General features: G+C 36.9%; 2 protein-coding genes across 9 annotated transcripts in view; one reads left to right on the top strand and one right to left on the bottom strand.

Moving 5' to 3' along the window:
* The window catches only part of LOC138325843 (regulator of telomere elongation helicase 1-like), a 44,342-nt gene extending 41,894 nt beyond the window's left edge, over positions 1 to 2,448 (bottom strand). The window contains exon 1 of the mRNA XM_069271785.1: positions 2,313 to 2,448. The gene's annotated coding sequence lies outside the window, so the exon portion shown is untranslated. The remainder of the gene's footprint in view (positions 1 to 2,312) is intronic.
* A 181-nt stretch (positions 2,449 to 2,629) lies between these two features.
* Positions 2,630 to 26,468, top strand: part of LOC138325844 (stathmin-like) — a 34,915-nt gene continuing 11,076 nt past the window's right edge. For 2 of the 8 annotated variants that reach the window (XM_069271787.1, XM_069271789.1), the window contains exons 1-3: positions 2,630 to 2,686; positions 3,008 to 3,046; positions 15,575 to 15,641. In XM_069271787.1, the coding sequence (XP_069127888.1) occupies positions 15,632 to 15,641 (10 nt within the window). In that variant the 5' untranslated portion in view covers positions 2,630 to 2,686; positions 3,008 to 3,046; positions 15,575 to 15,631. Of the gene's footprint in view, positions 2,711 to 3,007; positions 3,047 to 11,630; positions 11,888 to 15,574; positions 15,642 to 26,468 lie in introns of those variants that run through there. The other 6 variants (XM_069271790.1, XM_069271791.1, XM_069271786.1 and 3 more) reach the window with 6 other exon arrangements.

The following is a 26,468-nucleotide window of genomic DNA, read 5'->3' on the forward strand; positions in this document are numbered from 1 at the left end:
ATCACCCACAACATCATTAAAAGGAAACGATAATTGTATGAGGTAATCACTGTACATTTTACATGTAAGCATCCAAATATCATGATATGAATTGAGTTTTATTTATTTTTAAATATTTTTCATTGATTTTTATACAAACAAACAGAACAAACATACCAAACCTAATTAGGGGAGAGAGAGACAGAGAGACAGAAACAAGCAGACAGAGACAGACTGACAGACAGACAGACAGACAGAGAAAGAAAGGTGGGGTCTAACCATGAGACATCAAATATTCAACATTGCAAGAAAAGCAAAAGCAAAATTTGATTAATTGTGGCAATAATATTCAAGGTCAGGAAGATAAATAAAAGAGAGAATTAAAAAAAAAGAAATCTGGGCAAATAATGTTTACCTTTAACAATGCTACCAGTTTTTCCCATTTCTTCCAATTCTTATCAAACATTTCTTTAGCAGAATCACCTTTACTAGTAGCTATATATTTTTGTACCCTATAGTGGTCCTTGATAGTGTTGATTAAGCATTTACACTTAAGGAGTTATGCAGACATCTCATCTTGTTAATATAATGTTTGATTATAATGAGAATTTCATTATCTATCCCATTATTTTTCAGATTCTGTGAAAGAAGACCAAATAGATATGATTCTTTATTAAAACTGAAGGGAATGACGAGTGCATCTAAAAGATTTTCAAAAGTATAAAGAAGGTTCTGGACCTCTTGACATTCCCACAGCACATGTATAATTTCAGAATTACAGAGAACACATAGTGGAGAAATGACAACATGAGATTTAAAAAGTAAAGAGTTTGTAGTAAGAATATGATGATTCACTCTATAATGAAATCATTGAAGCTTTGTGTTTTTATTGATAGTGAAAGGAAGGTTGAAAATTTTATTTCAAGTAGAATTGTCAAAGTAAAAAGTCTTATTCCATTTTTTCTGTCCAGTTGGAATTACATTATTTTAATAAGAAAGTTGTAAAAGTGTTTAGATCCTTTGGACTTCATTAGAAATAATTCCAGGTTGATTGGAATGTAAACAAGGATATACAACATTAGCGTATGGGAGAGCTGCATTGGCACAATATTTCTTGACTGCGGATAACACACTTAGATAATGTAGAAAATTACTGTGAATTTGATATTTTTGAGTAAATTCATCAAAGGTAAAAAAAGTACCTGCGATTTTATCCTTCACTAGATCTTGTATCACTATAACTCCTTTCTGATACCAGCTTCCTTCATAAAAATATATTTTTTTCCTATAGTAATTTCATCATTGTACCAGATAGGGGTTTTCATATAAAGTTGATATTTGTTAACATTCTTCTTGTAACTGGAATGCAGATGCTGATAAGCTTTAAATACATCAAACCAAAAACTATTATTACATTTATTTTGACACATTCTTACATATTAAAGCCCACAGTTAGCTAACAAATCTGTGTTTATATTTGTTTTAAGAATCACTTGCCATTTAGATGTACTAAGAAGAGCTCTTCTTATCCAACTGACTTTGAGAGAGTTAATGAAGGCTTTAATATTTACAATTTTAAGTCCACCTTCAGTATAGTTTTGTATCAAAATATCCCCTTTAACCTTATCTATTTTACTATCCCTATCTACTATGAACATCTTTTCCTAATTTCGATTAACCTGGAAATTTTACTGGGGAAAAAGACAGGAGTATCCTTATAAAAGGAATTAAGTGCAAGCCCTTTTAAGTCAAATAGGGTTCTCAAATGTTGTACATTAATTGATTACACAATATCTAACACATTTCTGGCTTATTGTTTTCTACCTATGACTTCAATATCTATTTTTAATTCACACTATGGTAGTGTATATCCTGTAAATTTTTACACTTTGCTATATTAGCATTTATGTACATTACATTTCAGTGTCTTAACCTATTTTATGTAACATTTGTGTGACATGCAAGTGTAATTATTAAGTTATTACCTTTAAATTAAATGTTCTTCTTTAAGCTAAATTGTGATAGCTGTTTCCAACTAAATATCATGTATCTATTGCATCCTTGCTATAGTTAAATTGTTGCCTGTCTATATATATATTACCTGTTTGTACTGTGATATTTTTACATATGTTTGTCGCAAGAATAGCACTACAGTCTTAATGTTATTAAGCTCCTCATGTATGCGACTCTAAATAAAACTTCTTGACTCTTGACTTGACTTGATTATAAACTGTATTAAATATGGTAAACAAAGTCCCGACACAAACAGAAATGGCGGATGTTTCTCGCGCGCCTTGTTCACAGATAAAATGTCTTTAATCCAAGATACTTACTATGCCTATAGGCATATATGTATGGGCAAATTTATCTCTTCAATGCCATTCAGGAAAGAAGATTAAGGGAAACGTTAAAAGAAGAGCGAGCCACATCTTCACCCATGTGTCATTTTTACCGCTATATGACGTCACACAGTAGTCATGGGCCAAATAATATGTTGGTTAATTCTGTAAAAGCACTTTTTATGATCAATATACGTGTTTTTATTTTCTATTATCCTAATTCAACATATTTGTAGATATAATTTATTTTTAATTAATTCTTATTATATATATTATTTTGAAACCCCAATAGTATTTCAACTTTGCAATTACTCCGTACTACTCGAGAAGCGCGCGTTGTAAATTAGGCCTAAGGAAAAGCCGCTACGGTACGGATGATAGGCTATCGATAGGTCGATGTTTTCCTAGACTGTTTTTAACGTGAATGTTAGATTAGTAATGAATTAACGTCTGTCACATGTAATGTCACTGTGTGCATATTCAGATTATTTATTTGACTTTGTTTATCTTTAATTCCAAGCATAATAATTGTGAATCTTCCACAATTTCACGAATATTGACGAAAATAATGATGATGGATAAATTATGATAACGTCCGTTCCTTCCGATATCACCAGACATTGCATGCACACTGCAGACATCTTATGCCGTCTACAAGGTTATCTAACGTCAGATTTTGGATTTTTCAGATAGAGTGGGAAGGCCAACATTTCTTCATTGAAAGAAAGGTTCGTATGCTTTATAGAGTTTAAAGAATCCTATCTATCTAATTATAAATCTGTGGCTGTGTGTGTCTGTGTTTTTTAAACCGAATTCCTAATGAATCATAGATGAATTTATGTATGTCGAATTTTCTCCATTTTTACGCTAGATACGCACTAACTGGAACATTTTGTCATTTTGACTTCTGGAACATTATGGGTATAAATTACATGATAGGCTATGTGAAGTCAATGAAAAACTGACTTGATTAACCACCTACATCGCATTAATTTATGACTATTCTATTAGCCTTATAAAAGTGAACTGTAAGCCTAAATCACTCTACCCACATGACTGATACACAAATCTGCGATCACCTGTCACCAATGCATATGTTAACACAGACATCACCAGTGTGAGGTTATGTCAACAAACATCATCAGTGTGGGGTTAAATTAACACAGATATCACCAGTATGGGGCTATATGTTAACACAGACATCACCAGTGTGAGGTTATGTCAACAAACATCACCAATGTGGGGTTGAATTAATTTAACACAGACATCACCAGTGGGGGGATATGTCAAAACAGACATCATCAGTGTTGTGGGTTATGTTAACATACATTACCAGTGTGGGGTAATGTTAACACAGACATCATCAGTGTGGGGATATGTTAACACAGACACCACCAGTGTGGGGATATGTTAACACATATATCACCAGTGTGGGGTAATGTTAACACAGACATCACCAGTGTGGGGTACACAGACATCACTAGTGTGGGGCTATATGTTAATTAACACAGACATCATCAGTGTGGGGCTTATATATATGTAGCTGTGTTAACACAGACATTACCAATGTGGGGATATGTTAACACATATATCACCAGTGTGGGGTAACGTTAACACAGACATCACCAGTGTGGGGTAATGTTAACACAGACATTACCAGTGTGGGGATATGTTAACACAGACATCACCAGTGTGGGGTAATGTTAACACAGACATTACCAGTGTGGGGATATGTTAACACAGACATCATCAGTGTGGGGCTTATATATATGTAGCTGTGTTAACACAGACATTACCAATGTGGGGATATGTTAACACATATATCACCAGTGTGGGGTAACGTTAACACAGACATCACCAGTGTGGGGTAACGTTAACACAGACATCACCAGTGTGGGGTAATGTTAACACAGACATCACTAGTGTGGGGCTATATGTTAACACAGACATCATCAGTGTGGGGCTTATATATATGTAGCTATGTTAACACAGACATTACCAGTGTGGGGATATGTTAACACAGACATTACCAGTGTGGAGATATGTTAACACAGACATTACCAGTGTGGGGATATGTTAACACAGACATTACCAGTGTGGGGATATGTTAACACAGACATTACCAGTGTGGGTTAATGTTAACACAGACATCATCAGTGTGGGGATATGTTAACACAGACATTACCAGTGTGGGGATATGTTAACACAGACATCATCAATGTGGGGATATGTTAACACAGACATTACCAGTGTGGGGCTTATATATATGTAGCTATGTTAACACAGACATTACCAGTGTGGGGATATGTTAAAACAGACGTCACCAGTGTGAGATTATGTTAACACAGACATCACCATGCAGTGTGGGTATATGCATCACCATTCAGTGTGGGGCTATTTTAACACAGATATCACCAGTGTTGGGCTGTTAACACAGACATCACATTTTTAGTTGAGATATGTTAGCACAGAATTTTTTTTATTTTTTTTTTATTAATGAGATGATCTGGGACCGGAGCAGGCAGATCAAGTTTATCCTCATGATGAAATAGAAAGGTTGAAGATGCTCAAAGAGTAAAAAGTTCTGACTATGCAACATCATTATGAAGTAATTCATAACTACTGCTCCACATTAAACTTTTAAGCCAAACCATTCCATCAGAATGAGACAAAAATTAATTCAATGTTCCAGTTAAATCATGTTAGCACGGAACGGCGCCTTGCCCCTCTTTCCTTGCACCTTCCCTTCTCTGCCACATATGTCCTATTTTCTAAAATGTCTGTATATTATAAGACTCTTTCATATGAGGATATGAAGGATAGGGATATTCTACCCGAGGGTCACAAAATGTAGTAAAACCCGAGGCTTGCCGAGGGTTTTGCAACATTTTGTGATCCCGAGGGTAGAATATCCCTATCCTTCATATCCACTTATGAAAGAGTATTTTTCTTTCATACCCCAACGTTTTATTGCAATTTTACAACTATAACATCCTGCCATTTTGAAATAAATTCGAAGAAATCCACAACTGGAAGTCAATTTCTATACAAGAAAAATTACGTGATATTTTCAACACAAATTCCGTTGCTTGCATCTTTTATAGTAAAACCAGTCAATTTTGTGAAAATATGTTAAAATTTTACTGAGGAAATAGAGATTTTTTGACGCCATGACGTCACGAGGCTTTATTGCATGGGTAGCCATGCAATATAGCCTAAGGCGACATGAGTATATTGCCCTAGACCAGCCACTATTACATGTGTAGGTATGAAAGAAATATATATATATATACATACCTACTGTAGTTTAGAAGTAATTCTACATATTTTCGTCTACTAAACAACAGAAGCCTTGATCATAGAGTCAATTCATTATTTATCACTTATTGGCCCCAAAAACTAATAACAGATGTCCCCTTACATTTGTATGCATTTCCTTGTTTGGTGGTGAACATTTCACATGTTTTCTGTCAAAATTAAGCTATCAGAACAACTGTGAGCGGTCCATTTCTATTGCAAATGTTGTGATGTGCTTTCGTGGTTGGTATAATGGGCTGCGGTTGATCCGTTTAGTCTTTGATTGATTAATACAGTAAATGTGGTGCTTTGATTTTAATTTTAGTGGTGCCAATCTTAATGAAACTTTGTAGGTAGACTAACATTCGAAAGATCTCTGTTAAGGTAAAAAATAAGACTGATTCAATGGTAATTTACGGAGTTATTGCCCTTTGCACTTATAATTACTATTGAACAGTGAGCGCGATAACTTTAGTAAATTTGAAACAAACTTAATGTAACTTTGTATTTAGACTAACAGTGGAAAGATATCGGACGAGTTCGAAAATCAGTGTGATTTGATTGGAATTTACAAAGTTATTGCCCTTTGCACTAACAATTATTATTGGATATTTTAATGCAATAACTTGAGTAAATATAAGCTGATCTTATTGAAACTTTGTGTGTAGACTAACATTGGAAAGATCAGGTACAAGTTTTGAAATCAGTTTAATTTGAGGATTATTTATGGAGTTATTGCCCTTTGCACTAATAATTATTATTGGACCTTATGAATACAATTATATGAATAAATATGCACTCAGCTTCATGAAATTTTGTATTTAGAATTAAATTGGAAAGACCTCGGACAAGTCAGAAAATGGACCTGATTAGATCGTAACTTATGCAGTAATCGCCCTTCGCAATTATAATTATTGAATCTTGTGAACACGATAATGTGAGTTAATATCAGCCGAGCTTAATGAAACTATGTGTGTAGACCAATTAGATCTATGTTCCTATTTCATCGATAAAAGACATCAGTTGGCAATTAAATGGCATAACTAATTTTTAGCCCACCATCATCAGATGGTGGGCTATTCAAATCGCCCTGCGTCCGTGGTCCGTGGTCCGTCCGTAAACAATGCTTGTTATCACTATTTCTTAAAAACTGCTGCAGGGATTTTGTTCAAACTTCACATGGAGGGTCCCCTTGGTCCATATTTGTGCCATACAGATTTTGAGGCTGATCGGAAAAACAAGATGGCCGCCAGGCAGCCATCTTTGATTTTGGCAGTTGAAGTTTGTTATCGATATTTCTTAGAACTACTGAAGGGATTTTGTTCAAACTTCACATGGAGGTTACCCTTGGTCCCTAGTTGTGCCATACAGATTTTGAGGCTGATCGGAAAAACAAGATGGCCGCCAGACAGCCATCTTTGATTTTGGCAGTTGAAGTTTGTTATTGATATTTCTTGAGAACTACTGAAGGGATTTTGTTCAAACTTCACATGGAGGTTACCCTTGGTCCCTAGTTGTGCCATACAGATTTTGAGGCTGATCGGAAAAACAAGATGGCCGCCAGGCAGCCATCTTTGATTTTGGCAGTTGAAGTTTGTTATCGATATTTCTTGAGAACTACTGAAGGAATTTTGTTCAAACTTCACATGGAGGTTACCCTTGGTCCAAATTTGTGCCATACAGATTTTGATTCTAATAGGGGAAAAAAGATGGCCGCCAGGCGGCCATCTTGGATTTTGATAGTTAAGGTTTGATATCCCCATTTCTCAAAAAGTGCTGAAGGGATCTTTCTCAAATTTAATATGTAGGTTCCCCTAGGGCACCTTGTTGTGCATATTGCATTTTTGGACCAATTGGTGAACAAGATGGCTGCCAGGCCGCCACTTGGATTTCGATAGTTAAAGTTTGTTATGGTTATTTCTCAGATAGTACTGAAGGGATCTGTCTCAAATTTCATATGTAGGTTCCCCTAGGGATCTAGTTGTGCATATTGCATTTTGGGACCGATCGGTTAACAAGATGGCCGCCAGGCAGCCATCTTGGATTTTGTTATTCAAAGTTTGTTATCGCTATTTCTCAGAAAGTACTGAAAGGATCTGTCTCAAATTTCATATGTAGGTTCCCCTAGGGCCCTAGTTGTGCATATTGTGATTTGGGACCGATCGGTCAACAAAATTGCTGCCAGGCAGCCATCTTGGATTTTTATATTCAAAGTTTGTTATCGCTATTTCTCAGAAAGTATTGAATGGATCTTTCTCAAATTTCACATGTAGGTTCCCCTAGGGCCCTAGTTGCGCATATTATGATTTGGGACTGATTGATCAACAAGATGGCCGCCAAGGAGTCATCTTGGATTTTGATAGTTGAAGTTTGTTACCGCTAATTCTCAAAAGGTACTGAAGCGATCTGTCTCAAATTTTATATGTAGTATGTTTGAAAAAGTTTAAAAAGTAGAGAAAAGATCCATCTTTCCTTTGTCAGATATAGATCATTCTTTGGTGGGCGCCAAGATCCCTCTGGGATGTCTTGTTATTAAATATCAGGTTACCGTTAAGTCCCATGGGCCTTTTGTTTAAAAAATTTTTTTGTTAACGTTGTTTTCATTCAACAGGCTAACACAATATCATTTATCGAAAGATGTAAACGATATCAAACAATATGCAAAGTACATTTTATCAGTGCGTTCCATATCTTTTCCCGTATATTGTATATGTAACGTAATGCTTTTACAAAATAGACATCTATAGATATATCATTTCTTATGCCTGTAATTATGCTGGTTAATAACTTTATTGTGAGTATGTATTTTGTAAATATTTTAATTAATTTGTGATTATTATATAATATAAGATATACTGCTTGTTGACCAATTTGGATTGTACATTAAGTTATCAACCTAGATTACGATCCCTTACTCTGCTGTGAATGACATTTGATTTAGGGCTTTCTCGTAAGCATTTCTAAACACTCAATTTATATTATTCATATTTACATATTATATATATATATAACAGCATATTTGACTGCAAGTTTAAATATATATATTGCTTATCTCAATTACCACACTGAAGTTCACTGAAGTTTCTCGGCACATGGCAACAGAAAATTGTCTGGATTATTGCAGGAATTTTAATATTAAAGATGCTCCACCGCCGACAGAGCATAAATGATATTCATCATTTGAACAAAAACTGGAGTTTAATCGTGTATATATATGCTAAATTAACACAACAAATAACACGAAATAATTTATTTTGCCTTTGCTGCATGTGCAATCATTACTTCATTCCATATAGGATATAGTGCCATGGATTTTTTTCGGGATGCAATTAATTATTTTTTCATATTTTTAACTTAAAATAAAATTAGAAGCTCAAACTTTTCAATGGTGGTAATGGTGTAAAGTAAGTAACTTTTGCAACTGAAGAAAAATACTAATTTGCCTGTTCCTGTTTTTGATAGTGAAAAAATATCATTTGTCAGCAGTGGAGCATCTTTAATGAAAATTATATTTCGTTTAGGGCTGTAACGAGTATCCGAGTACTCGAGTATTCACGAATTATTGAGAAAGATCGGATACGAATATTCGTTACTCCTGATATTTGTGGATCGCGATCTTTCAAAAGCAAAAAAAATAGTACCTTCTTTATTGCTGTCATAGCTCAAAAATGTGAAGGAATGTACACTAAAGTCTGAATATCATCGATGTTTTCACTTTGAAGTAGACCGGAAGTACACATGAGCTGCGTAATGTAAAGCTAGCAACATGTTATTTTCGTACCCACGCTTCGATGCAATGTTGTGAATTCTTCATAAAATAATAATGATAAAACATAATTATTGACTTCTAGAGATGTAAAAGATTATTATCGATTTCGTTTTCATTACGGGTCGGAAATATGTAAAAACACGAATATATTATATTAGGCAACTGAGTACTGTAGATGTGAACCCCATGTCAAAAACGAAAGTTAGGCTAATTATGAGTCAAAATCATAAATCACCTGATTAGAAATAAAAACTATAGGCCTAGAACCAAAGTAAATTGTAACTACTCTTATAGATTTTAATTTTTTTTTTTTTTTCTTAATTTCAATGTTTTTCTGTATTTGACCAAAATAAAAGTAACAATGAAATGTTTTGATATGGTGATTTATGACTTACCATGATAATGTATATACAGTGTACCTGTTCACAGATGGTTTGACTTTGATTCATGCCGTAATTGATGTGCAGTAGTATTTTTGAGATGACGTTATTTCAAAATTCAAATGATTTGATTTTTTTACAGTTACAGTGACTGAATCCTACTGTACTTCACCTGTAACTCTATTGCTTAATGATAAGGAATGTAAAACTGCTAAAATTGGTTTTATTATCAATCAAACATTTATCAATATATAAGACCATTATTGATTTATCAATAAAAACAGTTTTACTGCAATTGAATCTTTTGCTTGTATCTAACTGGTGATTCGTGGTCCGATCTGTGAATCGTCAACCCTGAATCGTGGATCGGATCGGATCGCCACATGTTAGACAATCCACAGCCCTAATTTCGTTACAAAAATGGAGTTCTGGATTCAGAATCCGAATTTCCAGATTGGGAGTTTTCTGGACTAGTGGCATCCAGATTATCGTGGGACCACAGATGCCTAAATGGGTGGGAAACAATGAGGTTTTGAATAGAGGTGTAACGATTCACCGATGCATCAATGTATGCATCGCTTGGTGGTGCATCAATGCGCCCTGGGGCCTCAAAGGAGAAGTATACCAAATTCTTTAAAATTCTTTTTCTTCTGTAGGAAGGAAGGGATTGAGTTCTAATTTGGTCTGAAGCTTCCTTGGGTGATGAGGAACCAATTTTGTGTAAATGGTACATGGGTCTGGCCCCCCAGGGGCACGAGGGGCAGGGCCCAATAGGGGAAATGTAGCAATACTAAGGGGAAATATACCAAATTCTTTAAAATTCTTCTTCTGTAGGAATGAAAGGATTTTGTTCTAATTTGGTCTAAAGTTTCCTTGCGTGAAGGGGATTAACCAATTTTGTATAAAGGGTGGGTCTGGTCCCCCAGGGGCCTGAGGGGCAGGGCCCAATAGGGGAAATGTAGCAAATTCTTTAAAATTCATCTTCTTCTGTAGGAATCAAAATTGCAAAATTGTACTTCTGAAAGCATATACTTTATACTATAAGTAAAGACGGTCGTTAGTACAGAAATTTCATTACTTTGAGGAGTACTTTTGTCGTATGAAATATATGGCAGTTATCGGATAGCTTAAAGGCTAGATACAAGCTCAAACCAAACTGTGAACCAGTTATCTGGTCACCCTTTCTAGCACTAGTTTTTGAGACCAGGTTTTAATCATTTACCTTTGTTATTTGGTCATCTATAATGTACCGGCAAGATTACATAGCCAAATTTACTGGTGCTGATCATGAAACTAGTTACATGCTTTGTGTCATTGCATTGTATGGCCACATTCAGCACAAAAGAAAAATACACATTTTATCTTTTGTCCACAGTTTAATGATTTGTACTATTACTATAATCAATTACAATATGCAACTTAAGGAACTAGCTGGAGTAGAAGTGAATTCTTATTCACTTCTTTGATCAGTCTTTGTTATTACTATACTAAACTTATGGATACCATGGATAGTCAATTATGCATATATATACAACTTTGCAGACCAATATGTCTGTGCACCGGTGAATTGTTATACACCTAATGATCACCATTGTGGGTCTTGCATGTTGGTCGAGAACCTGCAGCCTCTGCATCTTCACGACCGATCAATACCTGACATTGCAGAATCAAATTTACTCTAAGTCATCACAGTTCTTTCCCCTCACCAATATCTTAATTAACTGCAAATGGCATGCAGATTTGAATATTCATGTTGAATTGTGATTGGTAGGTGTTTTGCTTGTGATGACATCACTGTAAAGGAAATTGTCAATAATGAGGTGTGTACGCAATACATGCTTGGAACATTATGCTGAGGCAGCTCTGAGTGTGCTTGTGGTGTGCTGGCCGACTGCTACACAACGCTGGCAATGGTAGTAGTGAGTGTTGTCTGACTCATTTTCTGTTGGGACAACGACGCAGACCAGATATATTGGAAGAGAGCAACAGGTCCTAAGCCATCATTGTCTCGTTCTAGGATCCATTTCTGACTTTTCTCTCTATTCTGCTCGGATGTGCTTGATGGATTTGTGACAGAAAAGCTGGATTTCTTCTAAAAGTGTTTTGTGGTGAAGTATGTAGAGGTAAATGTCTTCACTTTTAAGGAAGGCTTTCCAATATTTCCTAAATTTGCATAATTCAACATATCCTGAATAAATTGACTTAGATACTAATGCCTGTCTGATATATTGCATAAACAGTAAAATATACATAACTAACATCATTATTGTAATCTAGGCCAAAAATGTTTGCGTAGGGTTCTTTATAACCTTTGGCTAACTAAATACTGGTACCCTTTTTTTCGGAGACTTATTTGACTTTTAAAGGAGTATTTATTTATTTTTTCAATTTAAAAAAAAAATTTGTTCTGATCTTTATATAATCACTAACAATACACCAGGCATCAGTTCCAACATTCTGTTTGCAGAGAAAAACCTTAATGCATAAAATATTTCTGAAATCAATTTTGTTGAATTGGTTTATGGTGTAAATGATAGATAAAACCTTGTATATTGATTATTCAAAACAATTTTCTAATGGTTTATTTAACTAATTAATGGTTATCACCTTGATTAGCCCATGAATATTGAAAGAAAAGCACAAGGTTTTGCGACAAAGATTGATTCATTTTTGGTGCGAGAGCGACATGTTTGGATATGATTGATATGGAGTATGACTCACTCAGCAGGTACTCATTATAATGTCTTCATGATCCAGTGAACAGGTGGAGCTCACCTTATCCCCGAGTTATCAAGCTTCTCCCCAAACTGCTCGGGTCGCTACAGTCTGTATCGATCCTGTTTGTATTTGATGTCAGTAGCATGACTACGACTTGGGTTTTAGTTTGTTATTCAGTTCTGGTAATGGTGACTGTAAATTATAATATATGACTCATCATGGTAATTCTCTAAGGAACATTTACCTATTGTTGTATATGTCAAGGAGTGCTTGCAGGGTAGATGGTACTGCATTCGTAAGGGAATATTTGTCCACTATATATCTTTTGGATTAATAAATATATGAATAATTAGGTGTTTTGGTTTTTTTTTTAAATGAGTTCACATTAGTGGTATACTGATAATTGGTAACATCAATTTTCTTGGTCATACGAAAGGACAAGATCGCCTCAAAATTTGACAAATTGATGAGTGGTTAGACCACATTTCCATTCCCCAACTGTAGCACCACAATATGTGAAAATTGTCTAAGCCGGATGTTACCTTTGAAGCTTTTGGACCAGCATGTTTGGCTGATATAGCTATGTTTCCAGATATATTATAGATTTTATTTAATATGAAGTAAGGGAAAATCCGAAATACCTTTACAATAATGCAGGAATATACCAGGATCCAGATTAAACAAAAGCTGATTTGGACAAGTTATACTGTACATGTACCTACCTGTTAACTGTACCCCTATCCTTTACAGTCAAACCTGTCTATAAAGCCCACCCAAGGGAAAAGTGCTCACTATAGCCAAGTGGTCTTTATACACTAATTGTGTTAAAGTTGACCATTTGGAACCCTGACAAAGAGGTCTTACTATACAGGTGGTCTTTATACAGAGGTGGTCACCAAGGCAGGTTAAGTTTTACTGCTTAATTCACTGATTCAATAACTATTCTTGGCCCGAGAAAGAAAAGAAAGGGTATAAAATTTTAGGGCAGATTTATTTGTTCTATTAAAGATTATGGCAGCAACGCTAAAGGACTGTTTAGGAAAGTCAGATTAAAATTCATTATTGATGATAATAACTTAAGCCAATGATGGTGATGCCAAAAAAACTTTAAGGGGCTTTCATTATCATACAAGATTTAAGAAAGAAAAAAATAACCAAAAAAAAACACACACACACACAAGTACTTCCTCGCATTGAAACCTGACTGTTATGATATATGAACATTTCTTAAAAATTTAGAGAGATTAAAAAGAGACAATTCTGTGAAGACATCAATACTTATTATATTAAAATGATTTTTTAGTGATCAAACATTATGAATTGGTTCCATTGATTTAAAACAGTCCAGTTCCATTTGATACATGTATACATGATCTAAATGAGTGTTTATTGAAATTTATTAAAGTTTATGAAACAAGTCTATGAAGACGTCTTTAACAAAAAAAAATTGAGATACTTTTGATCACATATACTTATTAAAGTTCCATATATTGAAACTTAAGTTAAGACAAATTCCTGCTTCAAAATATGTTGCAAAGCATCCAGCTGAGGTCACCAATTTGTCAGGAAATCCTTGAATTGTGATCGATGTCACACTGAATTTTCTGCCTAGCACAGCTTATTGAAACACACTCTGGTTATGTTACACTAGTGACATATAAATGTTTGTAACAATATTAGGTAGGCGAGATGTACTCGTATGTGATCAGTAACATACTTCTCATCTCCTGTAATGTCCATTCATTTCCTGTGCAGGCTAAGGTTAAGCTTATCAACATTATGTTTGGATCATTGTGGTTATGATTTTTGTTATATTCTGACCACTTCCAACTTTTAAATGCTGTCATTTTGCTTCATGTACATGTTCCTGTGGTAAAAGTCACATGACTATGTATACACATTGCATTCCAAATAACCTCTTAAAGACTTGTACCTATAACTATTAGAAGTTAAACTTTGCATGTATTTGAAAGGAATATTTATTACATTTAGGAAAAATTAGTAACAAAGATTAAACATTGGTGAGTCCAGATCCGAACCCCTGTAAAGCTTGTAATGTGTATTCAGATATTTCGAGGCAATGCATTGTACACATGCATCCATATGTGCATACGATCCTACCCACAAGGTTTCCAGAAACTGTTAAAATAAAGTCTGTCCTTTAATTCTGACAACACTGTTCCAGCCCATGGTATAGGTTATGTACACAAACCATTTATAAATACTTTATGTTCTGATGATGGGTTGTAACTTACTACATTAACCTACTAGTTGACTTTCAGATGTTTCCGACCAGAGTATACCCCTGTGTTTCTAAATTACCAGTAAATGATATATACTACTAGGCCATTTAACGAAATGGCTCTATTGGCTCGATATGAGGCTAAATCGACCAAGTATATTTACGTACATCAGAACTACTATAGCTCTTATGTTCCCAACTAAGCCTAATCTGTTATCATAAAACCAGAACAATTTCAGTTCTCAACAATGTTGCAGTCCCGTCTTCCAAAAATCAATTCCAAATACAGTATATATCCAAACTTTGTGACGGTAGCATATATATATTGTGCATCTATTGATGTTAAAAAGACCCTTATTATTTACGCCCTGGGTCATTTTCACTTTACAGAACAGCTGATTTTACTTTAGTTTTAACAGCATGTACAGTACAATAGTTATAACAAATATCTGGGGACCTTGGCAAGAAAAAAACCTAAATTTCAAAGAATCTCGTGTCAAAATGTATTGTGAAAATCCGGCAGAGGCCGCCATTTTGTCCTGCTGTCCTTGAACTGCTGATGATGTGTCATTTTTCCTGACATCATTTATTGTTTCTGTGTTGATGTCACATGAATTTCTAGCCAATAAAAATCGCAAGTCATATTCCACTAGTGACATACATAAAAATATTACACTGGCAAAATCAGTGGAGATCAAGCGGATATTTTATATGATAAAAGAAATTGTTTATGATATTGAACAGGAGGAAGCAATACATTTTGGTCAATATATTGATAAATATGTAATTGAAATAATTTATGAATCTAATCTATCTATGATTTTATAATATTTGTTTCTTTATTTTACAGGAGATAGGAGACCTCAAGTGCCTTGTTTTGTGTGTGTGATACAGATAAAAAATAAACATGACGACAGGTAAGAATGAAACAAAAACGAGCAGAAATAACATTTACCAAACAAGGAGAAAGAACTCTTTAATTAATCATTTTAGGCTCCTGAAATAATTAAACATAAACATGACCAAATCTTGACAGTAAATAACGTATTGTTTCTAAATTCTATGCCCAGAAAAGTATTTGCGGAAGCTGGAGGGAGTGTTTGATACAATAATATATATATACACTGTTGATCAGGTTACGTCAATAATTTTTGTTTTCATTTGCATGTGACTACTAATTATAGGGCTGAAACGATTAGTAATTGTTGTATTCGATTATTCGGTCACATGTAATCGATTACTAATTGATTAATCGTTTGAATTGAAGGCAACTATATTGTTTCACTACTGACTACTGAAAACGTCTGCCATGTTTTGTTATCAACTAATAATAACACCTACTGTATAATATGACAGAGGACACGCCTTATATAATATAAGCCTACCAACAAATAAGAATAGATCTTTTGACAAAACAAATGTATTTTATCCCAAATAAGCTCTGAATTCCGTTCCTGTATCGTCTTCCGTAACATCGTTTAAATCAAGTCTGCTAACCCGCTATTTTGACATGATCTTCACACGTACGACTAATCAACCAAATCTGGATCGCCACGGAGCGACATGACCAAATTTTCGTCAATGAACTTTTTTATTTCCGTGATCAAAAAAATAAAATAAATCAACAACTCTTATCTTCAATTAGATTATGAACAAAAACATTCTTTTATATGATAAACACATGCAATAGTAAAATTTAAATGTTTAAGATTACTGCTCCTTCCGCTCCCGAGCGTTCCAGCGGTGATTAGGCCTCCGTGACGTAACAACATGGAGTCGATCGCTAGTGACAATTGGCGAACAGCGTGTTGCAAGCTTTCTCATGACATCCACTTTTTCATTGATTAATGACTTTAACTTCCACAGAGACGTAATTTAACAAGTATTTCTCACATCATATATGCTTTGTTGCGTTCAAAACATGTACATAAAGAGATGAAACTCCAGTCGGAATAGCTTACTCATGATCTGTCAACGTGTTTAGTCAGCTTACGATGCACTTGCTATGCATGTTACGATTAACGATTAATAAAATCTTTAATCGATTATCAGCGATTAGCTTCATTAATCTAATCGCCTCCGATTATTAGACTAATCGTTTCAGCCCTAACCATTATTTCAACAACCTATATATTGGCAAATTGTTATCAAGCTTGAATACTAACATATAGTTGATCTTTGCATTCAAGCATATAATACTGAGCAAAATCAACTTAAAATGGGGGGAAAACTGTTTGATCTATTGATGTGTACATGTGTTTCACTAGTTTTGATGTTTTTCCAGAAACAGATACATTCTTAACAAAACTATCATTCATTCTCTTAAGGCTTATTATGTAGATTGCCTTTTTGGTCAATATGTATTGTTAACCAAGGGGGAATGGTTGGTACAGTGGTAATGACATCTTCCAACAGAACAATTTATGTAGGGTGAGCGAAGCCAAAACTGATATTTAGTTGGCATTTTTCCAAAAAAATAATTTCAGCACTAGGCATTATATAACTTGAATAACTTGAATTACTGTTTTCATTCTTTCTACAATTTTAGTAAAAATCAAGCAAATAATAGTAACAACAAGCAGGGTCAATCAAGTAATGTGAATCCAAGAAATCTGCAGTACTAGGAGAAAAACCACCAAACTGCAGCCATTGCTTAACAACTGCCAAACTTGGGTTTCAAACACACAACCCAGAAGTGATGGACTTAAGTTGTAATATATCAGAACATGTTAACTACTCAGTCACTGCTGCCCCTACCAAACAGCAGAGAAGTGATGGGTTATAGTTGTAATATATCAGAACATGTTAACCACTCAGCCACTGCTGCCCCTACCAAACAGCAGAGAAGTGGTGGACTATAGATATAATGTATCAGAACACGTTAACCACTCAGCCACTGCTGCCCCTACCAAACAGCAGAGAAGTGGTGGACTATAGATATAATGTATCAGAACACGTTAACCACTCAGCCACTGCTGCCCGTACCAAACAGCAGAGAAGTGATGGACTTTAGTTGTAATATATCAGAACATGTTAACCACTCAGCCACTGCTGCCCCTACCAAACAGCAGAGAAGTGGTGGACTATAGATATAATGTATCAGAACACGTTAACCACTCAGCCACTGCTGCCCCTACCAAACAGCAGAGAAGTGATGGGTTATAGTTGTAATATATCAGAACATGTTAACCACTCAGCCACTGCTGCCCCTACCAAACAGCAGAGAAGTGATGGGTTATAGTTGTAATATATCAGAACACGTTAACCACTCAGCCACTGCTGCCCCTACCAAACAGCAGAGAAGTGGTGGACTATAGTTGTAATATATCAGAACACGTTAACCACTCAGCCACTGCTGGCCCTACCAAACAGCAGAGAAGTGGTGGACTATAGATATAATGTATCAGAACACGTTAACCACTCAGCCACTGCTGCCCCTACCAAACAGCAGAGAAGTGATGGGTTATAGTTGTAATATATCAGAACACGTTAACCACTCAGCCACTGCTGCCCCTACCAAACAGCAGAGAAGTGATGGGTTATAGTTGTAATATATCAGAACACGTTAACCACTCAGCCACTGCTGCCCCTACCAAACAGCAGAGAAGTGGTGGACTATAGTTGTAATATATCAGAACACGTTAACCACTCAGCCACTGCTGCCCCTACCAAACAGCAGAGAAGTGGTGGGTTATAGTTGTAATATATCAGAACACGTTAACCACTCAGCCACTGCTGGCCCTACCAAACAGCAGAGAAGTGATGGGTTATAGTTGTAATATATCAGAACACGTTAACCACTCAGCCACTGCTGCCCCTACCAAACAGCAGAGAAGTGGTGGGTTATAGTTGTAATATATCAGAACACGTTAACCACTCAGCCACTGCTGCCCCTACCAAACAGCAGAGAAGTGGTGGACTATAGATATAATGTATCAGAACACGTTAACCACTCAGCCACTGCTGCCCCTACCAAACAGCAGAGAAGTGGTGGGTTATAGTTGTAATATATCAGAACACGTTAACCACTCAGCCACTGCTGCCCCTACCAAACAGCAGAGAAGTGATGGGTTATAGTTGTAATATATCAGAACATGTTAACCACTCAGCCACTGCTGCCTGTACCAAACAGCAGAGAAGTGGTGGGTTATAGTTGTAATATATCAGAACATGTTAACCACTCAGCCACTGCTGCCCCTACCAAACAGCAGAGAAGTGGTGGGTTATAGTTGTAATATATCAGAACACGTTAACCACTCAGCCACTGCTGCCCCTACCAAACAGCAGAGAAGTGGTGGGTTATAGTTGTAATATATCAGAACACGTTAACCACTCAGCCACTGCTGCCCCTACCAAACAGCAGAGAAGTGATGGGTTATAGTTGTAATATATCAGAACATGTTAACCACTCAGCCACTGCTGCCCCTACCAAACAGCAGAGAAGTGATGGGTTTAGTTGTAATATATCAGAACATGTTAAACCATCAGCCACTCACTAGCCACTCTGTACCAAACAGCAGAGAAGTGATGGGATATAGTTTAATATATCAGAACATGTTAACCACTCAGCCACTGCTGCCCCTACCAAACAGCAGAGAAGTGATGGGTTATAGTTGTAATATATCAGAACACGTTAACCACTCAGCCACTGCTGCCCCTACCAAACAGCAGAGAAGTGATGGGTTATAGTTGTAATATATCAGAACACGTTAACCACTCAGCCACTGCTGCCCCTACCAAACAGCAGAGAAGTGATGGGTTATAGTTGTAATATATCAGAACATGTTAACCACTCACCACTGCTGCCCTACCAAACAGCAGAGAAGTGATGGGTTATAGTTGTAATATATCAGAACATGTTAACCACTCAGCCACTGCTGCCCCTACCAAACAGCAGAGAAGTGTGGGTTATAGTTGTAATATATCAGAACACGTTAACCACTAGGCCACTGCTGCCCGTACCAAACAGCAGAGAAGTGGTGGACTATAGTTGTAATATATCAGAACATGTTAACCACTCAGCCACTGCTGCCCCTACCAAACAGCAGAGAAGTGGTGGGTTATAGTTGTAATATATCAGAACATGTTAACCACTCAGCCACTGCTGCCCCTACCAAACAGCAGAGAAGTGATGGGTTATAGTTGTAATATATCAGAACATGTTAACCACTCAGCCACTGCTGCCCCTACCAAACAGCAGAGAAGTGGTGGACTATAGATATAATATATCAGAACACGTTAACCACTCAGCCACTGCTGCCCCTACCAAACAGCAGAGAAGTGGTGGACTATAGATATAATGTATCAGAACACGTTAACCACTCAGCCACTGCTGCCCCTACCAAACAGCAGAGAAGTGATGGGTTATAGTTGTAATATATCAGAACACGTTAACCACTCAGCCACTGCTGCCCCTACCAAACAGCAGAGAAGTGGTGGGTTATAGTTGTAATATATCAGAACACGTTAACCACTCAGCCACTGCTGCCCCTACCAAACAGCAGAGAAGTGATGGGTTATAGTTGTAATATATCAGAACACGTTAACCACTCAGCCACTGCTGCCCCTACCAAACAGCAGAGAAGTGGTGGACTATAGTTGTAATATATCAGAACATGTTAACCACTCAAACAGCATCACACTTAACACTGCCACTGTACCAAACAGCAGAGAAGTGGTGGGTTATACTTGTAATATATCAGAACATGTTAACCACTCAGCCACTGCTGGCCCTACCAAACAGCAGAGAAGTGATGGGTTATAGTTGTAATATATCAGAACATGTTAACCACTCAGCCACTGCTGCCCCTACCAAACAGCAGAGAAGTGGTGGACTATAGATATAATGTATCAGAACACGTTAACCACTCAGCCACTGCTGCCCCTACCAAACAGCAGAGAAGTGATGGGTTATAGTTGTAATATATCAGAACATGTTAACCACTCAGCCACTGCTGCCTGTACCAAACAGCAGAGAAGTGGTGGGTTATACTTGTAATATATCAGAACACGTTAACCACTCAGCCACACTGCTGCCCCTACCAAACAGCAGAGAAGTGATGGGTTATAGTTGTAATATATCAGAACACGTTAACCACTCAGCCACTGCTGCCCCTACCAAACAGCAGAGAAGTGGTGGGTTATAGTTGTAATATATCAGAACATGTTAACCACTCAGCCACTGCTGCCCCTACCAAACAGCAGAGAAGTGATGGGTTATAGTTGTAATATATCAGAACATGTTAACCACTCAGCCACTGCTGCCCCTACCAAACAGCAGAGAAGTGATGGGTTATACTTGTAATATATCAGAACATGTTAACCACTCAGCCACTGCTGCCCCTACCAAACAGCAGAGAAGTGGTGGACTATAGTTGTAATATATCAGAACACGTTAACCACTCTGCCACTGCTGCCCCTACCAAACAGCAGAGAAGTGGTGGGTTATAGTTGTAATATATCAGAACACGTTAACCACTCAGCCACTGCTGCCCCTACCAAACAGCAGAGAAGTGATGGGTTATAGTTGTAATATATCAGAACACGTTAACCACTCAGCCACTGCTGCCCCTACCAAACAGCAGAGAATATTTTTATTTGTCCTATTGTTCCCAGATAGAAAGGCTTTTTGGATTTTCTGTGTGATCAATAAACTGGCAGCCTTTTGTGCCTACAAATGGGAGTAAAACCTCGACAGTTAGTCTGCGGATGGTGTATTGATCTCTCTGTACTGTACAGGCTTTATCTTCCAAGATTGTTGACGAAAGCGAAACTAAGGTGTTTCTTTTCTGGTAGCAATGTAAGCAATTTCTACCACAGTCCACTCTAGCAAAGGGCATTCTTGAATTGATTTGGTAGATTTTGGTCTGTGGTTTTTAGGATCAGTCAGAAAAACAATTTAGCTGACAGATAATATAACTCATTTCTGAATTTCAAAAGTGAAGTATTTTATGACTACTTGCTCAAATAAGTAAGTAAAATTTCTTAAAAGAAAAATGTTTTTCTGGACCACTTGTTTTACATTTTCAGATTCATAGATAACACAGTTCTAATTGTCTAAGTGGGCTGTATGGGGGGAAGGAGATCTAAATGATCAGTGTTATAATGTTTTACAGAAAATTGTTTTTTCATTTCATTTAGGAATCACAAAAACAATCAGCAACCCTTGTATGATTAAAAAAAAAACATAAGTTTTTACATATGCAGCCAGGAAATTAAAAGAGTTACATTGATTTACCATCAACTTTTTAGCATTTAGATAGTCAGAAGCATTATAACTGGGATTGGTCTAAAGCCGCTGGTCTTATTACCATTGGGCAGGAGGGGCCCCAATAGGAAATAGAGCAAAACAATTTTGTCTTTTTATAGAAGCTTTCTTCTGCTCCTTTGGAATAAAAGTAATGTAGAAGATTAACTAATTCTTTACAAGCCATTTGTCTTGCCCTCTAGCAGCAGCAGGGATAGTGGCTTTTAATGTAAGCTTTGTGTTTTGATCGGACCCTTAAAAATGATCACATAGGATAAAGTTAGACGACATCATCAGCACTTGTAGTTTCTCTAAGATTCCACCTTAGCTTTGACGTAGGATTTAGAGGCCGAGAACATATGCTGAACTACAAAGCCTAAAAGTACAGCATTTTAAACCTTGATTTGTCCATGTTTTGATTCTTGATGCCGCGGTCAGTGGTTAAAGTACGCTAACACATATTTACCACAACCACATTCTGATATATATGTTTCAAGCAGACAGTTATAAGAATGAAGAACAGTATAATGTAGCTGCAATATTGTAGCTCAAAAGACTTTTAGACAGAAAATAGTGTCGTCTTTAGAGCTACAATTGGTGCCTATTACTGCTAATGGAGCAAAGTAATGGTTTTGCAAACCATTATTAAAACTTATCTTACTTGTTTTATATAGCTTACCTACTAGGCAATAAAACTGAACCATATAAAATATCAAATTCTCAGCGAGACATTTTTTTTTTTTTTTTACATATATACATATGAAGGTCACTGAATAGAATTTATACGGCAAGTCTACAAATTATGAATTGTGAGTGGTACGGTAGATATTAAGAGTTGTAGTTATGTTTGTTTTGGACAAAAATATTATGTAAATGCTTGGATACGCAAAAAATAATTGGAAACCTAGAAAAAAAAGATAGAAAATTGTGCCTGAGTGATTTTCGGAGGCGCTGCTCCACTATGACACATAGGGACCAATTTGTACCTGGCCGAAAGGTATAGTAGGCTGGGTATGATTATTCATTCTTAGTATAATGATGCAGGTAAATTTGTGTCTTTCTTGCTGAGTTCTATCCTAGTCTAGCCATGTCATATGTCTTTTGAAGAAAACCTACAGGGTAATTAGCTTTTCTCTCTAATTGATCAGTAACTGAAATAGAGCTGGCAGATCAGAGAAGAATGAGAGTAGATATTGCAATCCTACCCACTCTAGGCTAATCATTGATCTGTGTGAGACTGATAAGCTGCCTGTCTGCTTGCTTGGGACTAAATGTCCAGACCAATAGTGTCTGTTATAGATCTCATGCCTTTGTTTACCTGTAGACTGTACAAATGTCACCTTAATGAGGACAATGTATGTCAAGATCAAAAGAATGTCTTATTATATGTGACCACTGTTTACCTTTATACCAATTCACCTTATATAGGGTCTATGTGTGTCAAGATCAGATAATGTGTCAAGGTCGGCGGACATCTGCTCTATTAAATGTTGCCACTATTTACCTATACATGAAATCACCTTGCTAAGGACAATGTGTGTCAAGGTCGTCAGAATGTCTGTGATATATTTGACCACTATTTACCTGTACATAGTTCACCTATATTTCACCTTACTGGGGGAAAAGTATGTCAAGGTCATCAGATCATCTGCTTTGCTATATTTGGTCACTGTTTACCTGTACATGAAATCACCTTTTTAAGAACAATGTGTGTCAAGGTCGGCGAACCATCTGCTGTTATTTTTGGCCGAAGTTTATCTGTACATGAAATCAGCTTGCTAAAGAACAATGGCCGTCATAATGTCTGTGATATATTTGACCACTATTTACCTGTGTATCAAATGATGATCACTTTGTTTAGGACAAATGTGTCAAGGTCATTGTATTGTCTGTTATATTTACCACTGTTTACATTACTGGGAACAATGTGTGTCAAGGTCGTTTACCTGTACACATCTTGCTGGGTACAAATTGTCCAGGTACTGATGGTATGATACTATTTTGTTCTTAGCTGCTGTTTTATCCAATTCTGGTGCCGGCGTCATATTTCTGTTGAGTGAGACACTCTGACTCATCTGTGACTCAGCAGGCTTCACAAGCCTGATTGACTTGCAGGCTTTCACATCTATTGTTGGTGCTTTCATGCGTGGAATACACAACAAGCATTAATTAGACCAATCCCTCACTGTTTCACATATCCTCACATATAGGTAGGATATGTACCTGTAAAGAGGAATGTTTAATGAAACAGTGTCCTATAGTTATGGCCTAACTGCAGAGTGGCAGCCATACAATAATTAGGTTTGTCTGTCTGTTTAATAAAAGCAGTATTGATAATAAATTATATGTAACAGTTTCCAATGTACTCAAGATCTGCAGTGTAACTTTTTCTAGCTGTGTGATTTTGTTAGATCAATCAGATTTAAAATGACTGCACATCTTGGCTTGAATTTAAAGAATATAATCCATAAAATGTTGTTATAAAATATTGAACAGTCCTAAGTGTGAGTAAGAAAAATAAATAATTGCCAATTTGCCTTCTAGCTAGATCACATTACACACTTTAGTCAATTTTATTAGTCAATTAGTAGGTTTAGTGTAACCAATTAATGTCTATGTAATTGGAAATATCACCTTTCAGTAACCATTACCATAAAAACATAATGGAGGCTTCCAATGTGTCATATTGTGTTAAATATTGATTACATAAGATGAAAAATGTTGTATAGGTTGGGGTTTATTTTTTTTTTTTTGGGGGGGGGGGTGTTGATTAAATTTATAAAGACTCTATCCTCTTCACAACAGTTGTTGGATGAGGGGACTGTACTTTGTCCTTATCTAGTCCCTGTACTGAGACTATCCTCCTCACTACTGTTGGTGGATGAGGGGACTGTACTTTGTCCTTATCTAGTCCCTGTACTGAGACTATCCTCCTCCTTACTGTTGGTGGATGAGGGGACTGTACTTTGTCCTTATCTAGTCCCTGTACTGAGACTATCCTCCTCACTACTGTTGGTGGATGAGGGGACTGTACTTTGTCCTTATCTAGTCCCTGTACTGAGACTATCCTCCTCCTACTGTTGGTGGATGAGGGGACTGTACTTTGTCCTTATCTAGTCCCTGTACTGAGACTATCCTCCTCCTTACTGTTGGTGGATGAGGGGACTGTACTTTGTCCTTATCTAGTCCCTGTACTGAGACTATCCTCCTCACTACTGTTGGTGGATGAGGGGACTGTACTTTGTCCTTATCTAGTCCCTGTACTGAGACTATCCTCCTCACTACTGTTGGTGGATGAGGGGACTGTACTTTGTCCTTATCTAGTCCCTGTACTGAGACTATCCTCCTCCTTACTGTTGGTGGATGAGGGGACTGTACTTTGTCCTTATTTAGTCCCTGTACTGAGACTATCCTCCTCATTACTGTTGGTGGATGAGGGGACTGTACTTTGTCCTTATCTAGTCCCTGTACTGAGCCTATCCTCCTCATTACTGTTGGTGGATGAGGGGACTGTACTTTGTCCTTATCTAGTCTCTGTACTGAGACTATCCTCCTCACAACTGTTGGTGGATGAGGGGACTGTACTTTGTCCTTATCTAGTCCCTGTACTGAGACTATCCTCCTCACTACTGTTGGTGGATGAGGGGACTGTACTTTGTCCTTATCTAGTCCCTGTACTGAGACTATCCTCCTCACTACTGTTGGTGGATGAGGGGACTGTACTTTGTCCTTATCTAGTCTCTGTACTGAGACTATCCTCCTCACTACTGTTGGTGGATGAGGGGACTGTACTTTGTCCTTATCTAGTCCCTGTACTGAGACTATCCTCCTCACTACTGTTGGTGGATGAGGGGACTGTACTTTGTCCTTATCTAGTCTCTGTACTGAGACTATCCTCCTCACTACTGTTGGTGGATGAGGGGACTGTACTTTGTCCTTATTTAGTCTCGGTACTGAGACTATCCTCCTCACTACTGTTGGTGGATGAGGGGACTGTACTTTGTCCTTATCTAGTCCCTGTACTGAGGCTATCCTCACTACTGTTGGTGGATGAGGGGACTGTTACTTTGTCCTTATCTAGTGGGGGGGCTGTCTACTGATTACTATCCTACCTCACTACTGTTGGTGGATGAGGGGACTGTACTTTGTCCTTATCTAGTCCCTGTACTGAGACTATCCTCCTCACTACTGTTGGTGGATGAGGGGACTGTACTTTGTCCTTATCTAGTCCCTGTACTGAGACTATCCTCCTCACTACTGTTGGTGGATGAGGGGACTGTACTTTGTCCTTATCTAGTCTCTGTACTGAGACTATATTCCTCACTACTGTTGGTGGATGAGGGGACTGTACTTTGTCCTTATTTAGTCTCTGTACTGAGACTATCCTCCTCACTACTGTTGGTGGATGAGGGGAATGTACTTTGTCCTTATCTAGTCCCTGTACTGAGGCTATCCTCACTACTGTTGGTGGATGAGGGGACTGTACTTTGTCCTTATC

Source organism: Argopecten irradians, chromosome 6 (assembly GCF_041381155.1).
Source record: "Argopecten irradians isolate NY chromosome 6, Ai_NY, whole genome shotgun sequence".
Lineage (NCBI taxonomy): Eukaryota > Metazoa > Mollusca > Bivalvia > Pectinida > Pectinidae > Argopecten > Argopecten irradians.